The following is a 19581-nucleotide window of genomic DNA, read 5'->3' on the forward strand; positions in this document are numbered from 1 at the left end:
ATCTAAAAAAACTCGCGTATATTTTAAATCCTGAAGATCCTGAAGTTTTTGTCTCTTGCCAGCACGCGCAAGGCTAGATTACATAGAGACCTAGCTTTGCGCGTGCTGACAACCGATGTTGTAACAGAGTATATACAGAATAAGCTGTCGTTCGATATAGGGAGTTGCCGATCCTATAGCGTGAAAACAAATTTCCTCACGCACATTCTTTATCCATGATGGAACTATGTAACCTTGAATGTCATGGAGACACATCTCCATCCATTTAAGTAACCTTGAAGGATGAGGACAGCCGTGGTAGGCGTAGGACCCATCCCTTTTAATCTTCTAAAGATGTTAAATATCTCTAATACCTTTATTAAACACATTTTTGAAAATAAAACACAATTTTATTTTTGATTTATAAAATATATACTTTATTATTTAAATTAATAAAAGTCCTATATATATATATATTTATACAACCGCGTATAGTTTTGGTATAATAATAATGAGATTTTTGTTCCTAGGTTAGGTTTGAAAAGAATTATCCTCCAGACTATCATCTGTAAAAAGGATGCCGAAGTAAAAATAATAATATTTGGAGAAGAAAACAAAAGCTAATAATAATAAAACATTGCACATATTGCTTAAAGCTTCGATGGAACAAAAATATGGGACAAGATTCAGGACCGTAATCTAACAACGAAACAAATCTCATAACCGAGCCTCACCGGTGAGAAGATTATTAACTGCGGCAACTCGAGGAGGGGAAGAGGTTGGTGACTTAGTACTTTCCACCTCATGAATATCGTACGGTTGCTCAAAGTAATGACCCACGAACTAATAAAAAACAAATACTTAGATGATTATGTATTTTAATCAGGGTTCATACAACTTTTGGAAAACAAATTTCCCTGACTGAGATTTCCAGGTTCTTCCCCCCACATACTTCCCTGAATTTTCCAGGTGTTTCTCCTATATGGAGTATCATATGGAGCAAATGTTAACGATGGAGGGGGGGGGGCAAATAGGACTATTACATAATCAAAGGACATCCCCGTATCTCTAGTAGAACCAGAGTTATGAGCCTCCAAAGTTTAGTGTAATGTTAATCCTATGGAGGGGGTATGTTTATGAACATTTTTATTAATTACTCGGTTCCTGTTTGTCGTAGCCCTAAGTTCTTAGTATGGTTGTATGGGGGGCAAATAGGACTATAACATACTAAAAGGACATCCCGTTATCTCTAGTAGAACCAGAGTTATGAGCCTCCAAAGTATAGTGTAATGTTAATCCTATAGAGGGGATGTTTATGAACATTTTGCTTAATTACTCGGCCCCTGTTTGACGCAAATTTCCCTGAATTTTACTTAAGATTCTAAATTTCCCTGAGGTTTTTGTCAACTATTTAGTTCCCTGATTTTTCCCCGTTTTCCAGGTTTGTATGAACCCTGTTTAATTAGGGAGAGTTTTAAAAATGTTACCCTAAGGTTCGTTAGCCACGTAAATCCTAGGCTTACTAACAAAAATCCAATCTGAAAGTAAAATATTAATTAAAATTAACGAATAACGATTGATTTTAAGTTTTTAACTGTAAGATTCTTACCAAAAACAGTAAAAAGACTACGTAGAAACAAATGAACAGGGCCAATCCTAAATACACAGCCCAATGAGACGGGAAATTATTCGTGACAAAATCGTTGACGAAATATAAATTAATTCCAATCACTCCAACTCCAAGGACTGATGTTAAAATTTGCGTCACGCTGTATTTGTATTAAGTAATTAAATTAAATTTAATAACATAAGTCTTAAAAGCGCCATCTGTTATTAAACATACAGTCCATTCTTGAAATCCCCCATAACACTGGCGGATGACGTAAAAGTCAGCGTAGGGATAAGAGCGAAGGGTAACTGTAGACTCATTAAGGCGTTTAATAAATCGTTCATTCCAGATAAATCGGTAATGTCCTTGAAAATAGCCACGAGCAATGTAGGACAAATAGCAATCGTTCGAGTTAATAAAACTCTCTTCCAGCGAGCCCAGTGAAGATTTAAGAAGCCCTAAAATATTATTTAGTTAAATATAATTAGTAATTACACACTGAAAATATTTATATAAAATTTAATAGCACATACTTCCATGACAAATTGTCCCGAATAGGTACCGGTCATTGTGGAGCTTTGACCAGCAGCGAGTATTCCAATGGCCCAAATGTACATGGCTGCCATACCAAATTGGCAGCCTAAGAAGATACCCTAAAATAAATTTCATTATTATTATTTTATTAAATATTATTATTCATTAATTGATTAATATTAAAGGAATTAAATCTTACAGCTTTGTAGATATCGGCTTCAAAGAGTTCAGTAGTGTTCTATATCGAAATATACATTAACAGAGTCAATTAATTTCAACTTACAATAGCTTAGTGATACTACAGTAAAACCACTTTTAAGCCTTGGCCTTCGTCTATTAGATTCAATCGTTTTAAATCTACGTTATTAAGACTAAGTATTTTAAAATAAAGTATTTAAATGATTAAATACGACATAATTTCATAGTGAGATTAATTATTTTTGGTTTATGAAGTGAATATTTCTTTTAAAAACAGTTTTTTAGTTTTAGACCAATTTGACTTAACAGGGTTTCATCGTAATCATAAATTCATAAGATATGTTCCATAAATTTGTCACTGGTAACTTAGAAACTGGAGCTTGTCATGAAGTGACTTAGGCCATAGATTCGAGGTAAAGCGACGCCTGGTGACTGGGGCGCTGTCAAAGGCTTAGTACAGACTAAATAGGAGAAGATGGACTGCAAAACCGAGGTCTAGCCAATGAGATAGAATATATATATATTAAACCTAGAGTCACAACGTGAAATCTCGAGATCGACGTTTCGCGATACACTTTTTGTCGAGCATGAATCTTCATCAAATACGGGTGGCGCCACCTATTAATCACTTGAAGAACTTTTTTATTACTGTCTGCTGCTATAATCTGCGTAAAAAGTTGTCAAGATAGTTTTTTAAACGTGTTAAATAAAATACGCGAGTTAAATAATAAAAACTCTAGTCCTTGATGAAGTAAAAATCATAACGATGTTTCTGATTGAAAATAAGCGAGTAAAAGTTGTAATTAGTTCCGCCAGAGGCTGACAGGTGGCGCTGTCACGTTTTGATAAACGTGCTTGATAAAAGCAATGTGTTTCGCGGTAAGCCAATTTGAATTGTAACTATCTATCTCATTGGGTCTAGCTCTCAGTAAGTCTCTAGCATTAGGAAGTATACAAAGTCGCGTCATACTTATGGATCATATCTTGTAAACTTGTGCCATAATCAATTAAATAAATTCCCATACCGTCAATACGTCCAAATGGCTATTTCCAGTTGAGTTACATAGGTCGTACTTAAAATTGAATATGTAAATTAACCCCACAATTATAATATCAAATAATATAGAAAAAAAGATGAAAACTCACGACATATGAGTTAGTTTTTCCGTATAGTCCATGCGCAAAGACGGCAACCACAAAGATATTTATGATGAGTGAAATAAAAAGCGCTATGGAAGATTCGATGAAAAAGTATTTGTTGGCTTCTTTGACTTCCTCTTTCTTGTTGCGATCCACTTCTCTGGATTTCACTAAAGCCGAGTGTAAGTAGAGGTTATGAGGCATGATGACCGCTCCAACAATGCCTACTGCTTGAAGAATGGCTTTATTATCGCAACCAACGCAGGCTGGATAAAATAAACCTTGGATCACTCCCACTTGATCCGGAGCTACATAGACATACTGAAGAAAAACCAAAAATATTATAAATATATTTAATAAAACAAACACTCAAAAAAGTCAAAAATTGTTTAATCGAGTCCTATGCGAGCCCAAAAATTTTTTGCCGAGTCTAATTTAAAAATAATCCTTTCATTACTAAAAATTAGTAACTAATGCTTAACGCGTGATCGAGTGACCTATGTTACTGAAGAAATGGACTAGCATGACAAAAATTAGGGGAAAAATGGACTCGTCGAGTAGTGTTACTAGGCTTGCGGAGGACTCCCGAGTACCCGCAAATTTCTGGGAAAACATGTTGCGAATCCGAATCCGAGTCCGAGTCCGAGTACTCGCACTCGCCTTTTCATTCCTTTCCAGTGGTGTGCGAGTCCCGTTTTTTCGGTTTCGAGCCGAGTCCGAGCATCAAAACTAATTTCTTATCGAGTATCGAGCCGAGTATCAAAAATACTTTCGAGTATCGAGTATTTAGATAGGTCAAATTTTGGTTCTTTCGAGTAATTATCGAGTCTCAAATATTGACTTGTCGAGTAGTAATTTTGTAAATTTCTTGAAAATAACGAAGATGTTCAATTATCTAATATCTAACTAGTTCAAAAACATTGTTAGTGATCAATTAAACATTGAACAGGTGATTTTCAAAATAAATGCTCATGAGCTCATCGTCTGCTATAGTTGTAAGCCTCGGACTCGAGTATTTGTTGAGTATTTAAAATGTTAAAAAGCTACTCGAATTTTTCTCGAGTATCTCAATGCGTTGTTATCGAGTATCGAGTCAAGTACTCGGCTCGATACTCGAACTTAACGAGTACTCGCACACCACTGTATATTCTTTCCCTCAGGGGTACTGTTTAAAAAACAACTACCTAATGTTATTAAAACGTTTATCAAGAGATATATAATATTATATATCTCTTTTTCTTCTGAAAGGAATTTCCTACAAATTTTCTTATCTTATCCCAATTGATTCATTGTCGTGATTAAATTTACGGGGGTTTTACCTCGTATCCAAAGGTGAAAGCCATTATTCCGATAAGCAAGGCAAAAAAGGCTTCCAATTTCCTTAGACCATATTTGTCCAGGAAAAGAAAGGTGAAAGTGTCCGCGATTGTTATTAAAACCCCTCCGTATAAAGGAATCCTAAATCCATTGAAAAAGAACTCAATATTTTCAAGGCTACATCACATTATATAACTTACGCTCTATTTGATAACAAATAAAAGGCTACAGCTGTTCCAATAACCTCCTGCATATCAGAACCAATAATAGCAATTTCCACCATAATCCAAAGCAAAATTCGAGGGACTTTTGGGTAACGTCTATAACAAACTTCGGCTAAATGCATTCCCGAAACCACACCCAGTCGTGCTGCTAGTCTTTGCATAAGTAAACCCAAGACGGTGGCACTCAGGAGTACCCATAATAGCTTTACAAAATTATATTGGAAGTGATGTTATTAAAAAAACCAAATTTTTTTAAAGGAAAAGTTCAGGTAACATAACATTATACCTTAAAAGAACGAACGTTTTCTAAATATAAAAGTAAAAATATTTGAAAAAATAAATATGATCTCTTATTACAAAATAATTGGAATTTCATTGGTCTTAAAAACCTGGACTACTGCGCCACCATCATCTTACCACTCTTAAGATTGGGAGAATTGAAACAACTTCGTATGGGTGAGAGGTTCGATTTGGCAGACGCCACTAAACCAATTGCAGTGCAGTAGTCCTCATTTTTTAAGACTAATTAAATGTTTTTGTAATAAGAGATCATTTATTTTTTAATGACTCTGAGTGAATAAGTTTTTTAAAGGGACTGTAAAGAAGGCATCGGCGGGTGGGTAAAAATTATTTGAAATACGTCAGAGGCACGTGACCAAGGAGAGGCGTGGTTCAAAGAAGCTTAGTTCGTTTTATTTCGAAAACCACCACTTCATGGAATTGGCGCTGCAATCTCGTGAAAAACAAGGACTAGATGTCCAGTTCCACTCCATGAGGAGTCTTTGTATCTTGGCATCACGTGATGTCTATGACGTATTTCAAATAATTTTTACCCACCCGCCGATGACTTCTTTGCCGTCCCTTTAAGACTAATTAAATGCTTTTGTAATAAGAGTTCATTTATTTTATTTTAATATTTTTCCTTCTTTATTCTGAAAAAGGCCGTTCTTTTGAGGAGTAATGTTACGTTACCTGAACTTTTCCTTTTAATGTTTCTAAGTTATATTACCTTATATTGAGCGACGGTTCCAGACTGTAAATCTGATTCAATGTTTCCCGGATCCAAATAAGCTATGCTCATTAAAAATCCGGGACCAGTGAATGCCCATAATTTACGCCAACTAAAAAAACCCTGGAATTGGGAATCAATAACAAAACTTAAGAAATATTATAGCTTCCAGTTCCTAAAATTAAATGATTTCAAGTATTTTTAATAATATTTCCCGTATCTATTTAACTAATTAGAATTATATTAAAAACAACTTTGAAGAAAAGATTCTGTCAGGGTTCATACAAAATGTGGAAAATCAATTTCCCTGATATTTCCAGGTTTTTTCATAGGTTTTTCCCTGATATTTCCAGGTGTAAGAGCCCCTAATTTTATAGAGTATGCTAATAACACTACAAACATGGCCTTGAGAGGACTCAGAGCCTCAGAGGGAATGAGAGTGCCGCTGGAGTCATCTCTATGGCTGGAAATTATTATTTTTAAATTATGCGAAAAATATTTTTCCTTCAGCTACCTCGATCGAAAATAAACTGGATTGGTCGAAAAGTACACTATCCTCGTAAATTTCCCTGATATTTACTATTTATTTGAATTTCCCTGATTTTTCCCTGATATTTACTATTTATTTGAAATTTCCCTGATTTTTCCCTGACGTTTGACGCAAAAATCAATTTCCCTGATATTTACTATTTATTTGAAATTTCCCTGATTTTTCCCTGACGTTTGACGCAAAAATCAATTTCCCTGATATTTACTATTTATTTGAAATTTCCCTGATTTTTCCCTGACGTTTGACGCAAAAATCTATTTCCCTGATATTTACTATTTATTTGAAATTTCCCTGATTTTTCCCTGACGTTTGACGCAAAAATCTATTTCCCTGACGTTTGACGCAAAAATCAATTTCTCTGATATTTCCCGGTTTTCCAGGTTTGTATGAACCCTGCTACACTTACAGTTTCACTATGATGAGGAATAGGAACTCTTTCAACGAAATATGTCGCGCAATCATCTGAGCTTGAAGACTTTGTAAGTCTATCAGTTTCTTTTCCTTGCGAGGAAGTTGGAGAACTTAATTCTGAGTCTATAAAACCAAATTCAATAAAAAAAATCACTTCCAATTAAACGTATAATTCATCACCACAATTTAAAACATACCCTGACTATTAGTACTCCGTATAATTGCAACGGTGTCTCGGGTATCAACTTTAACGTTCATTTTTTCCTCTATAAAACAATTAATTTACTAATTAAATGGTTCTGTATACAGCAATGATAGGTGTTCGTTTCGCCCACACCTTTTTATAGGAAGGATTATAAATTACCGGAAAAGATGATTACAATCTACATTATCTTATCAATTTTGAGGTTTATTAAAGTTATTACACAAAAGGTGAGATGATAATAATTAAAAAATGTATCAAATTATGGGGAATACGTGACTTAGAGAGCGAAACTTTTGATTGCAGATTAAACTCTGATTAACAAAGGTTTAAGTTTGACTGTTTGACCTCTAGATTACGCGTTATCCTAGTCCCAAATTCCCAATTATAATTATTAACTGAGTCTCAATTTAACGTAGTAAATGTAAGCTTAATACCTAAACATATGGATATTTAATTCATAATTAAACTTACCTTTCTTGAATAAATGCCAAAATCACAAACCAGCTTTAATTCTTAATTTTATGATAATTTTAAAACGATAACATTTGTAAATTTTACGTTAAGTATAGTTTATTTTTCTAATTATGATATATATAAATGCGATTGTCACACGATCCTGTACCAGTCTCGCAATTCCACTGTCAGCACTGTTTTTTATTCACTCTCACTGGCTGTCAATGACTGTTTGTTATTGACTTAGGCCTAGTAGTAGAAAAACAGTTTTAAGCCTTGGCGATGTAAAAAATCTCAAATATTCCAAGGTTCAAAATAAAATCCACGGCTTTGGTAAACATTTTCAACGAGGCTTTACTGACAAGTGTTTCTTAATCGAAATGATAAGGTGGGGGTATGAGATAAATCAAATTTTTACCATCACTATCAAACATACCACATGTCCGTATAAAAATCCACCATATTGGAGATTACGTCACTAGTCACTTCAAACCCGAGTGCTGGTGTAGGGGCTGTGGTGCAGCTGTCAAAAGTGGCGCTAAAATATAAGGCGCAATCCCAGCACGTGGTTTTTCAACTTGTAGAAAGCTTTAATCCTATGAAAAACATTAACATGTACAAAAATGGGCCAAGCCTCACTTCGTGCCCTCTCCGCCGTAAAACGTTCTGAGATCCCATGTAGAGCCAAGTCTGCCTTTTGTTCTCATTCAATCGCCAATTGAACAATTATGTTATAAATTAAGTCCTTTTCCTAATTAATAACCAATATTCTTTGACTCTATCATTATTATACATCTTTGTTCGTATCAAAAATATCGTGACTTGGCAATCGCAGATAAGTAATATTAAAAGGAAGTCGAGGGGATATTCACTAAATCGTTGCCGATTTTAAAATAATCGAGGGGATATTCACTAAATCGTTTATGGTCGAGGGGATATGTACAAGTTTATAAGATGAGTCATGCACAACCCTACGTACAAATTATATGGTGAGTTATGCATAAGCCTATTTACAAGTTTATAAGGCGAGTTATGCATAACCTTATGTACACCTGCGCTTGCCAAGTCACGATATTTTTGATACGAACAAAGATGTATAATAATGATAGAGTCAAAGAATATTGGTTATTAATTAGGAAAAGGACTTAATTTATAACATAATTGTTCAATTGGCGATTGAATGAGAACAAAAGGCAGACTTGGCTCTACATGGGATCTCAGAACGTTTTACGGCGGAGAGGGCACGAAGTGAGGCTTGGCCCATTTTTGTACATGTTAATGTTTTTCATAGGATCTCACTTCTTTTTGTAGACCCTCTCGTTATACTTCGGTAGTTATATTAAAACAAGACCCTCTCGTGGTACTTCGTTTGCCATTTTATTGGAAACGTTTGTCCATATTTACGTTGAATTACCCTTTTCGACCCGCAGAGAATATGCAATAAAGATTGTACGCGATATCCTAATAAAAGAAAGTAGCATCAGTTACGGCACATTTCTTTTAAACTACTACTCCTATTAGCTTTAATATATATTTAACTTTCGGTTAACTTTGGACCATTACGTCCTTTCATCAAGAACACACACTATTTCTGTTGAACAGACGGCAGCGCCATCTAGTTTTAAAATAAAGAACTAAAGAACAATTTTATGAAAATTTCGGGATGTTTTAATTTTTCTGTGCTTTATAAAATAAATGAAAACTAAATCCTGAATTTTAAGTTTCTATCTCCTCTAGAAGTACCTTAGAATTTTGATGATCGGTGAGTGAGTGAGTGAGTGACAAAATAAGGTAAATTTCACCTGCGATATTTCGAAAAGTATATAGGGTAGGAACTTGAAATTTGGAAACTATAGCTACGATTGACAGTCCTCGCGGCAAGCAAAATTTCAGGCTTTTACCTGTACCCATCACGAAGTTACAGTGGGCTTAAAAGTGCCACGAGTTGCTTCGAGAAAAGGATGTCAGTGCTCGACTTGGCTGGGAGCACTGCCGTGCTCCCAGAAATAGAATGACAACTTTTTCATGATGCTACAATAGCCATAGTTTATTTTTTTTTTGCATGAACATCATCTCACTTATTAATACACAATATTTACTACGACTTGTTTAAAACAATAAGGGAGGGTTGTATAACGGCCCTGCCGAATTTCTGAGAAAAGACTCTTCGAATTGCGAGGCTTAATTTCAAATTACAATCTCCATAAATTACATATTATTATTATTATTATTTGTAATTAAACGACTCCAGATTACTCAAGTTTTGGGTTTGACGCAAAGCGTAATTACAACGTGAGACATTACTATTTTAATTATCTCTTAGAATGAATGAATGAAGCCTTTTTGGTTTACGATTTTTTCATGAAACTAACTCTAAAATAACAAATTATCAAATTATCGAATGATGGGCGAGTAATCTCATGGTGGTCTAGATATGTAAATCCTTTTAAATTTAATAGGCTTTTCAATGATGAATGGGGACGTTAAGTACGTAATCATGAATTTAATTTACACAGTAATTTCTCGTTGGGTTTCCTCATGGGTAAAACAAGATTGAGCCATATACCCGCGTCCTTAAAGGGAGGGTGAAGTGATTTTTTATCGATTCTGCATGGTGTAACATCCAGGAAATATCTCGAAATTATTTTAAAATTAAAATTAGGTTCAGGTTTTATGGATAATTTGAAATAAGGACCTCCGACCAATCGCGTAACGCCCTGCCTTCTTGTTAACAAAATTCTCGTGGCACGCTCCATGCTGAATGAAATTTATCGCGAGATTTGATAAAAGTTGCTCAAGATGAGATAATCGTGGCGCGAGATGTAGAAACTGCAACTAGAACGACTCCAGTGAATCCCCTACAAGAGACTTTCCTCCTGAACTCCGGGTTTGGCTTGGAAAAGGCCAGTGGAGGGGTTTTTTTTACGTGCATGTATAAATCCCGCCCAAAAATGCCTCCTACCTTGGGTCCTTGGCCAAGCAAAAACTGGAGTTCAGGAGGAAAGTCAACTTGTGGGGGAACCATTGGAGCCGCGCTATACTTTAACAGGAAGGCAGGGCGTTACGCGATTGGTCAGAGGTCCTTATTTCAAACTATCCTTAAAATCTGAACCTAATTTGAATTTTAAATCATTCGGAGACGGTATTATCTGAATGTTTCACTACGCAGACTGGTCTTATAATATGTAGAAGAATCGAAAAAAAAATTACTTGATTTTCCACTTCACCCTCCCTTTAAGTGAACCAAATTTCGCCTTGAACTTTGACACTTTCAAGGCTATAAAATTTCAAGTTGAATTTCGTTTTTTAAGTTTTTAAATTTTTGATCCTTTGTGGCTAAGCTTAAATGTTATGAGCGACATTAAGAGGAGTCATAATAAGTTTAAAACCAAACTAGAACATCAATCGTTAGGCCTAGTTAACGCTGTAATTTACCTGTTATTAAATGACTCAGATATTTATGGCATGGGGCTATGGAAGACCTCTTTTTTAGAAATGTTCTTATAACTATACAAATATAATTTTCTTTCTTAATTATGTTTTTTTTCCCACGATAGTTCTCATTAACCAGTGCAATTTTTTTTAAAGTGAGTTAATTAATAATTTTAAGAACAAGCGATAAAAAACTTGAAAAATAACTCTGAAACAATCTTTAAAATTATGAATAAAAATTAACAAATTAAAAATATTATTGCGATTTTATTTCACTAATAAATTAACCAAGAAGTGATATCCAGTTTATTCGCGCCCCATAGTCCCAGTCCCCCTTTCAAAATACAAGGGGGGACGTAAAAGGAGGCCGGGCTATTTCGCTACACTCTCCTCAGTCGGAAAATAAGGTAATTTTCGTCATTCGCGTCGCGCTGACGTGAGGTTTCAAGAACCAATGAGATGCTGGTTGTAATTTAGAGGCGGGGATAACTCCGGACCTACGTTTGGACTGGAGATAAAGCTGGAAATATGGCGAATTTATACCTTCTCCCTAATAAACTAGATATCACTTCTTGAATTAACTAAACCGTATAATTGAATTTTAACCTTTTGAGTATTATTATAATAATTGATATTAATAAAATTAATTAAAGCGATTTTATTTTATTTTTGGCGTAAAAATGCTTGCAAAATACGACGCGTTAATTGGAACGGTTAGAGCTTTAACAATTAATTTATGGGCGGTACCTAAAAGAAGCGGGACTTTTGCTTTTTTCTCTAAGTAATGTTTAATTTTTAATTAAAACTGGGACGGTGCTTCTAGCTGGCATAATTTTTTGAAGTGTTTAATATTGGCCAGATCATAAGTAACCCAAGAATCGTAAGTATGATAGTACGATTACCAATTTAGGAACCTTTTCTGTTTCTTTAGGGATCCATGTAATTTTAGAAGGAGGAATAGAGAATAGGGTAATTTTGGCGCGCGTAAAGACCCGGACCCCCTTCCCATGGATGGGGGGTATGAAAGAAGAGGCGGTGTCATAGCGAGAGAAGAGAAAACTTATGGCAATTAAATACAAGTATTTTATTAGTATTTAATTGCCATAAGTTTTCTCTTCTTTTAACAAAATTTAATTATTATCTCACACTATGGCTTCGAAAAAGTTTAATATTTATAGCGAGAGAGGTAAAATGGAACTGGAACTACGTATTTTTCTCCGTCCCCGTCAGCAACGTCATCAAAACTTAGTTTAAAGGGGCTCACCGGCGCTATTTGGGGGGGGGGGGGTGAGACCGCCCTTAGTTCAGGGGGAAAACACCCAGCTCTTTGGCCATAAGGGTAAGCAATATGCTAACCAACAGTTTGACCCCCCCCCCCTTCACCCCAACAGCTCCGGCCAGCCCCTTTAAGTGAGCCAATAAGAAAATTTAAATTTTTCCTTACGTATTGAAGGGAGGGGCTCTATACTGGGTGGTGTATGAGTAAAGGCTAACCGTTCTCCATTCCTGCTTCTAAAATTACATGGATCCCTGGTTTCTTATTATATGATAGGTCCCAACACTTCAATCATGTTACTTACGATCAAATTAAAAATGCCCGTTAATTTCGTCATGGACGTGTATAGATTAGGAGAGAAAGATTGAAAATTAATTATAGAGCAATGCGCAATTAATATAGCGTTACTTTTAGGACTTTTTCAGCATTAATTGACATTAGATTTAAATTATTTGAAACGCCTCCCTTAAAATGATTCTTAGGGATTAGTTTTTTTTTTTTTTTTTTTTTTTTTTTTTTTTTTTTTGAGGTTTCAATGCGAAGTGGGCTCTTACGTCCGCGGCAAGGATGCGATTATTCAGGGTTCAGTATGTGTGTAAGCAGGGGAAGGAAATGAGGTTTACTTGGGAGGTGACGGACGGGGTGTGGGGGTCAAGTCACCTCCGGCGGACACGGGGCAGTCGGCACCTATAGGGTAGGATCGCCGACATGTGTCGTATTCCCTCAAACTTTGCCGCCCAGACGCTTGGCTTACAGGAGTGCGCCACACTCCCGGCTTTAGGGATTAGTTAATACTGTTTTTCTACAAACTATGGAGTATATTTGCGAGCAAAATTTGAGTCGAGTACTCATTCCCCTTATATATATATATACGAATATCGACATAACCAAGAACGGATTCATGCTGATAAGAACATAGGGCAATAGCTTTATCCTCTGGTACCATCCTCGCATACTTGGTTGAGAAGATTCGTCTGCTAATATTTATGTCACGTGTCTAAAAGCATACATTTCTATAATCTATATAGTTGCTGCAGACCGTCATAGATGGCGGAATGAAGTGACGCGAACCTACACAGCAAGTATGCTAGACCGGGGACAGAATATCTCGTGCCCTATGTTCTTATGAGCATGAATCCGTTCTTGACATAACCCCCAAAACCCCTCTAATTCTATTACGAGTATAATAATATAAACTTCTTATATTTAGCTAAATTTTCAAAGATTTTTTCCCCCATATATATATATATATATTTGTATATACGTATTAAAGACACTAACATTCTATTCTTTCCTTTTAATAAATACTGATTAAAATTTATTTTTCTGTCTCGTTATTAAAAGTATGTGTGGATCTCTAGGAGATCCCTGAAAACATAATTTGCCAGTCATGTCATGCAGCTGTTAACGATATCTCACCAGCTTTTATTAAATTTGAATCTCGAAGAGTACTTGGGTTTTTACGTGAAGTCGGTATAGATATCTTACCCAAATAGTAATCAGTAGAATATAACGCGTACTTTAATAATATTATGATTTAACATGAATTGCGTTAAATAATATCGTGGTCGGTGGTTTGGAGAATTTCAAATATTATAAACACGCGTAATTGTACATAAATTAAACCTAGAAATTTATATTACCTTAATTACATAATTGTTCTGAGAAAATACGGAAAATACGGAATAGTTTGAAAAGTTATGGTTAATTACGTAGTTGAGGGAACCTACTTAATAGTATTTGACAGATTAAAAATAAATAGGTAATAGGACAGAATGAAATAATAAAAGAATATAAATCAAAGTGAAAATAATTATAAAATCTCACGACGTTACTATTAAAATTATTCTTTCTCTATTCAGATGTAAAGCCTCCACATGACCAGAGGTTGTCGAGATACATTAGGGGCGCCTTGTTCCTTTCCGCCGCACATATACATGCACAACTGCCAATTGTGATGTTGAAGACGCGGTTTGGTGCAGGGACTGCGAGTCCATAAGCCCTGAGGCGACCCGGAAGAATGGATATTGACGCTTCTATCAGCAACACCGTCCTTCATCCAGCTTCGTCGCTGAAGAGAGTCGTCGCGCGAAGGAGCCACGGCCATTTCCCTCCTCTTTGAGACTCGGTCCCACGAACGGGCTCTCTCTTTCTTATTCTGCAATTCCTCTAACGGGCGAACAGTGCCGATGTCGTGAGTAGGGGTAAATGTTTTTAGCTCCATCAGGAGTCCGGTTCCTTCACGACCTTCGTTTTCGCGATCGTCTCCGCTCATTTTGAAAGACGAACCGGAATCCCCGGCTAAGGTTGCCGCAAAGTCTTTGTGCCTGGGTCGAGTAGTGTTCACAGTGTCCAGCAAACTGTGCGATGGTTCGGGTCCGAAACCATCGTCATCTTCGTAAGCGTCAATTTCGACGATGTCATCTTTGAGAGATTGGGGCGCGTCCACGTTGGTCGCCGACAAGTATCCGGAACTTCGCGAAGTTGAATTTGACATTCTTGTTGAACCTCGGGAAGTGGCCGAATGCGTCATGACCATGGTTCCGATGACCGCTACATCCAACCGTTGAGAAACGCTGCTAGCGGTGGGGGGAGGAGTGGGCGGTAATTCGCCCAAGTCGATCAAAGGCCCAGTAATGGGGATACGAATAGGGCTTTTGCAAGCGTTACGAACGTCAACTTGGCCAGGGATAACCACTAGATTCTCGTCGTCTTCTTCGAAATCGCCCACCGTAACTAAAGGTCCGTCGTAACCGTTCCTAGGGCGGTAGCAAGCCGCGCAGCCGGACGAGGGTAGGCCGGTTCCGCGAAAGCAGCAACAGTCCTTGGAACCTTCCGAAAGAGGGCGAGTTCGACGATTTGGGTTCGGCCGGGGTTCCGCTAGGGAACTCAAGTGTCGTGGCGTGGAATTTTCGCTGTCTGACTCGAGAACAGCGTCGGAGCTTTGGGATTTTGGCAAAGGGAGACCCGTGTGTCGTCGGATTCGGTGCAAACTGGGAGGTGTCTCTTCCACAAGGCGTTCCAGCTCGCCGACAACGACGTCTCCGTTGGCACCGCCCCCGGATAGTCCGCCGAAAGTGGCTAGACTCTCCTGCAGGACCGTACTGTAATTGCCGCTAGAAATACTGCGGACCAGGCGGCTACTGCGGGATAACCTATCTCGGAGGCGACGACTAAAGGTAACAAAGGGATAAACAGATAATTAAAAAACCAATTAATGAAAAATGATCAAAATGATATTTATTATTGCTGAAATAATTCTTCTAAACGCGCCAAAGCTAAGAGACCCGCTGGCGCGTGCGACGAGGAATGCGATTGCTTCGTTTCAAAACCCTACCCACATTTCACCTATCAGCGGATACAGTTCTTTAAAGCCAAGAGAAACGAGTGAGATTAGACAAAAAGCGGTTTAAAGCGACTCACCTAATATTAACTTGTGCAGTTTGCCTATTATAGGTGGCTACGTACGAGTCGTCGTTGGCGTCGTCTTCGTCGTCGTCGGAGGCCGTGCTTTTACTGCACAGGCGCACCGGATGAACGCGGAACTTAAAAGGACGGCGGACGGAAGCCGCTTCGTTGACGGGTTCCGACTGACCGAAGCACATGGAAATGGACTTGTTGACCCCGCCCGACGGCGGTGTTTTGCGGCGACCGTCCGAGAAGGTCTCGTCCGCTTCCCAGGCCTTCGGTCGGCTCGCTAATCCGCCGCCAGCCGTCCTCGCGTCCCCCGAGGATTCGCCCAATAAAGGATTCGGAATAGCCACGTGTCGGCAACGGGGGTTCGGTAAGATACCTTCGGCCTGAATTCGCTCCCACAATTCCGTCGCTGTTCGGATAAATTAGTTTCTTGTCAATAACAGAAATTGGTCTTTTATAGGGTTACAAATTGCATTACCGAAATGAAACCTCCATAAATCACCGAGAAGAATACCTCCCCGTTCACCACCAAAGAGGTACATGAACCCCATGACGGCGATAGCCGTGTGACTGTGCAATTCTCCGGGTCCACCACGATTTCCCCCGCGAACTCGACTCCATTGTTTCGTTTCTAAGCAAAATTCAAAATGAAATCTCTACTTAGGACTAGCTGTGTAAACGCGGGAACTGTAATACGTACCAAAATGCCACTTCCAGAAATCGGCACGCGCTTGTAAGTCAGTCATACCACCGTAAACCCAAAGCGTACTGTCGTGAACAACGGCCGAGTGATTATGACGCGGAGCTGGTTGGTGCTGGTCACCGGAGACACCACTACCACCATTAGGACCCGGAAACTGGCACGACCATTGCTCGTTATCTGTCAAGATAATAAAAGACACAAATGAAAATTTTCGTCAACAGCGTAAGGGGTCAGTTAGAAACACCCTTTTTTATATCCAAAGTAATTCGGTTCTAGAACTATAGCTAGATTTAATTATGACCCAATCTAGTGTATAAGTAGGAGTGACTTGCCCTCGCAATGGGCATCCATAGTGGTCGGGGGTTAAGGCTGTCGAATTCTGTAGCATTTTATTCGCTTCAACTGATCCCTGATAGATGGGTATAAGAAATAACTTTGGGGATCCCCGATAGGCAAAAAAATTTGATCAAAAAATCTCTCGATCGAAATCCATCGTGACAATCAAACCAGAGTTTTCCAAAACTCAAAAATCCCCTCTTCTCTGCCCACCCTTATTTCAGGCGTGGAGTTCGCGTCCCCTTCTTGCCGCGTGGGTGCGTGATGAGTCACGCGGATGAAAGGCGCGCCAAGGAGGAAAGGGACTGATAGCGGAGACTCCAGAGAGAGGGGAACTAAGGGAACGGACCCTGATGGAAGAAGCCCTATACCACCAGGAAGTTTAGATTCGCTGGGGATTTTAAGAGCAACTCAGCGTCGTCGCGTTGCCCTCTTACACGAAGGACATTCCTGCCAAGCATGGCTTCCTTCACTTCCTAGCAAAGTATTAGCTAAAAACAAATTAACTCGAAATTTATTGGAACAATACTGTATTATATAAAAAAGGACTTGGTTTGCCCAAGCCTAAAAAACAAAACGATAAGAGTTTTTTCCAGTTGACTGAAGCGCGGATATTTTATTTTTCTATATAATTTTAAAGACAATCCGTATTTTACTACTCTTTAGAATTTAATTCAATCTCCTGATTTTACTGGTAATGGATTTATTTCCTATAAATTAATTGAAATAAAATATCTTATCTCAGATTTTTCAACAACAATTCCATTTTCGTAAAAATTTTATCATGAAAAATCTGAGATAAGTAATATTTCAATTAATTTATAGGAAATAAATCCATTACCAGTAAAATCAGGAGATTGAATTAAAGCATAAGTTTATAAGATATGTTCCATAAGTGTGTCACTCGTTAATGAGAGCTTGTCATGAAGTGACGTAGGTGAAACGTCATAGATTCTCGTAAAGCGACGCCTGGTGAGGCGCTGCCAAAGGCTTACTACAGACTAAATAGGAGGATGGACTGCAAAACCGAGTGTAGTCAATTCTCGCGTCGTTCTTGAACTAGCTCTCATTAAGCCTCTAGCATTACGAAGTATAGGTAGTGACATACTTATGGAACATATCTTATAAACTTATGATTAAAGAGTAGTAAAATACAGATTGTCTTTAAAATTATATAGAAAAATAAAATATCCGCGCTTCAGTCAACTGGAAAAAACTCTTATCGTTTTGTTTTTTAGGCTTGGGCAAACCAAGTCCTTTTTTATATAATATCTGTTCCTTCAGTCTTTATTTGTATTAATCTATTATAAAATAATATTTGCCTGAAATGCGAAATTTTTCACTACTAGGACGAGGTTAAAAATGGCTCTACACTTCTACTAATTCTTATATGATACGGCTCACAATTCGTTTTAGAACCCGAGCTTTATAGTCAACTTCAAAACACACCTGCCACGATTTTAAACTATCAAAGCCGTATCTTTTACAGTCCACTTTACGATTGCAATTATCCATGACATTGCGTGCACTGCCCTTGTACGTTTACAGTGATTGGCACCGTGGACAGTTATTTTAATTAAAATACTTAGGCCTCAGGTCCAGTTTTAAAAATATCCTTATTTCCAACACTGATCCATCTATCCTTCCAGCTTTTACAATCACCCATTGCATAGACTCACTCAATAGTCTGCCTAAGCATGGATTTATAATAGAAGCTTACGCTTCCTGGATATTTCACTCACCTTAAAACGCGCACAACATTTATTCCTCGTCTGAAATAGTACCAGCCTGGCACACGCGTTTGTGACGTAGAATTTGAGGCAAATTCAGAGGGGGGTTGAAGTTTTTCACGTGATCGAGTTCTAATTTTGAATAGCGCGCGCGCACGCGCGCCAAAAGAAAAAAGTTTGCCTATCAAAATGCCTTACTGAAGGCTACAGGGAAATATCCATGAAGCGTAAGCTTCTATTATAAATCCATGGCCTAAGTAAGGCAACTTAAGCCTTGGTCGAAACTAACATCTAAAATATAAATTAAAAAGGTATCTTAAGTATAGAATTTCAACCGTGACACATAATTAAACAAAAATTAGACCCGCCAGAGAAGTTTTTAATAAATATAGTGTTATATTTATTGAAAAATATCAAGTTAAAGTTTCAAGGCGGTGAAATGGCAAATTAGCGTCGTCTACTGTAGAGTAACGAACAATTAGCGTCGTCTGCTGTAGAATAATCTTTTGAGGTACTTACATCTTTAATTAAATTAACATACTTAGACTTAATTAAATTTGATGAAACTTGAAAAAGGCACACCTTGAATAGTTACTTGTTAATTTAAAAGTATTCCGAAAGCTAACTTCCATGTAGTTTTTAAATGATTCGATGTACAGGAGCACCAAAAACCCCATGTTATTCCTATGGGAAAATCGGCGAAAATCTGTGAATTTTCATTTAACATTACGGGAGGGTGTGGGATCTTATCTAGAAGGGCCTACCGGCCCTCTAGAATAGTTGTCTTTGCATAGAAATCATTGCAAGAAGTCAAAAGAAACGCCTAAGATCTAATCTATATCTATATATAAATCAAAGTCCTGACTGACTGATAATCAACGCCCAGCCCACACCGCTTGCCCTAGAAGGCTGAAAATTTGCAGGAACGTTACTCATAAGTAGAAGGCGCGTAATAAGAAAGATTTTTCCGATCCGCCGCCATCTTAATAAATGGCGCCCAGAAATGTAAAAAAACTTCTCTATGCAACAAAGTCCGCGCGTTTCAACCGATTTCACAA

The 19581-nt window shown here is 37.6% G+C and overlaps 2 protein-coding genes across 5 annotated transcripts in view; both read right to left on the reverse strand.

Moving 5' to 3' along the window:
- Positions 1-387: 387 nt before the first annotated feature.
- Positions 388-8180, reverse strand: Mvl (solute carrier family member malvolio). Of its 2 annotated transcripts, none has more exons than XM_089842525.1 (15): positions 7648-8180; positions 7169-7237; positions 6967-7094; positions 6011-6133; positions 4978-5204; positions 4780-4918; positions 3467-3781; positions 3346-3393; positions 2322-2360; positions 2122-2241; positions 1823-2046; positions 1589-1748; positions 1467-1517; positions 714-822; positions 388-545 (listed from the first exon to the last, which is right to left on the reverse strand). In XM_089842525.1, exons 2-15 carry the CDS (start codon positions 7227-7229, stop codon positions 511-513), a joined length of 1779 nt encoding a protein of 592 aa, XP_089698651.1. In that variant the 5' UTR covers positions 7230-7237; positions 7648-8180; the 3' UTR covers positions 388-510. The 2 variants fall into 2 exon arrangements, with proteins under 2 accessions (XP_089698651.1, XP_089698652.1); XM_089842526.1 differs by lacking the exon at positions 7648-8180 and adding an exon at positions 7309-7608.
- Positions 8181-9648: 1468 nt separating this feature from the next.
- Positions 9649-19581, reverse strand: part of LOC149661126 (uncharacterized) — a 70629-nt gene continuing 60696 nt past the window's right edge. For 2 of the 3 annotated variants that reach the window (XM_089842520.1, XM_089842518.1), the window contains exons 5-8: positions 16455-16634; positions 16233-16385; positions 15761-16163; positions 9649-15510 (exon numbers count right to left, since the gene is read on the reverse strand). In XM_089842520.1, the coding sequence (XP_089698646.1) occupies positions 14196-15510; positions 15761-16163; positions 16233-16385; positions 16455-16634 (2051 nt within the window). In that variant the 3' untranslated portion in view covers positions 9649-14195. The remainder of the gene's footprint in view (positions 15511-15760; positions 16164-16232; positions 16386-16454; positions 16635-19581) is intronic. The other variant, XM_089842519.1, reaches the window with a different exon arrangement.

This window comes from Phalangium opilio, unplaced genomic scaffold (genome assembly GCF_054372755.1).
Source record: "Phalangium opilio isolate 3A_F unplaced genomic scaffold, DU_Popi_V2 ptg000070l_1, whole genome shotgun sequence".
Taxonomy (NCBI): Eukaryota; Metazoa; Arthropoda; class Arachnida; order Opiliones; family Phalangiidae; genus Phalangium; species Phalangium opilio.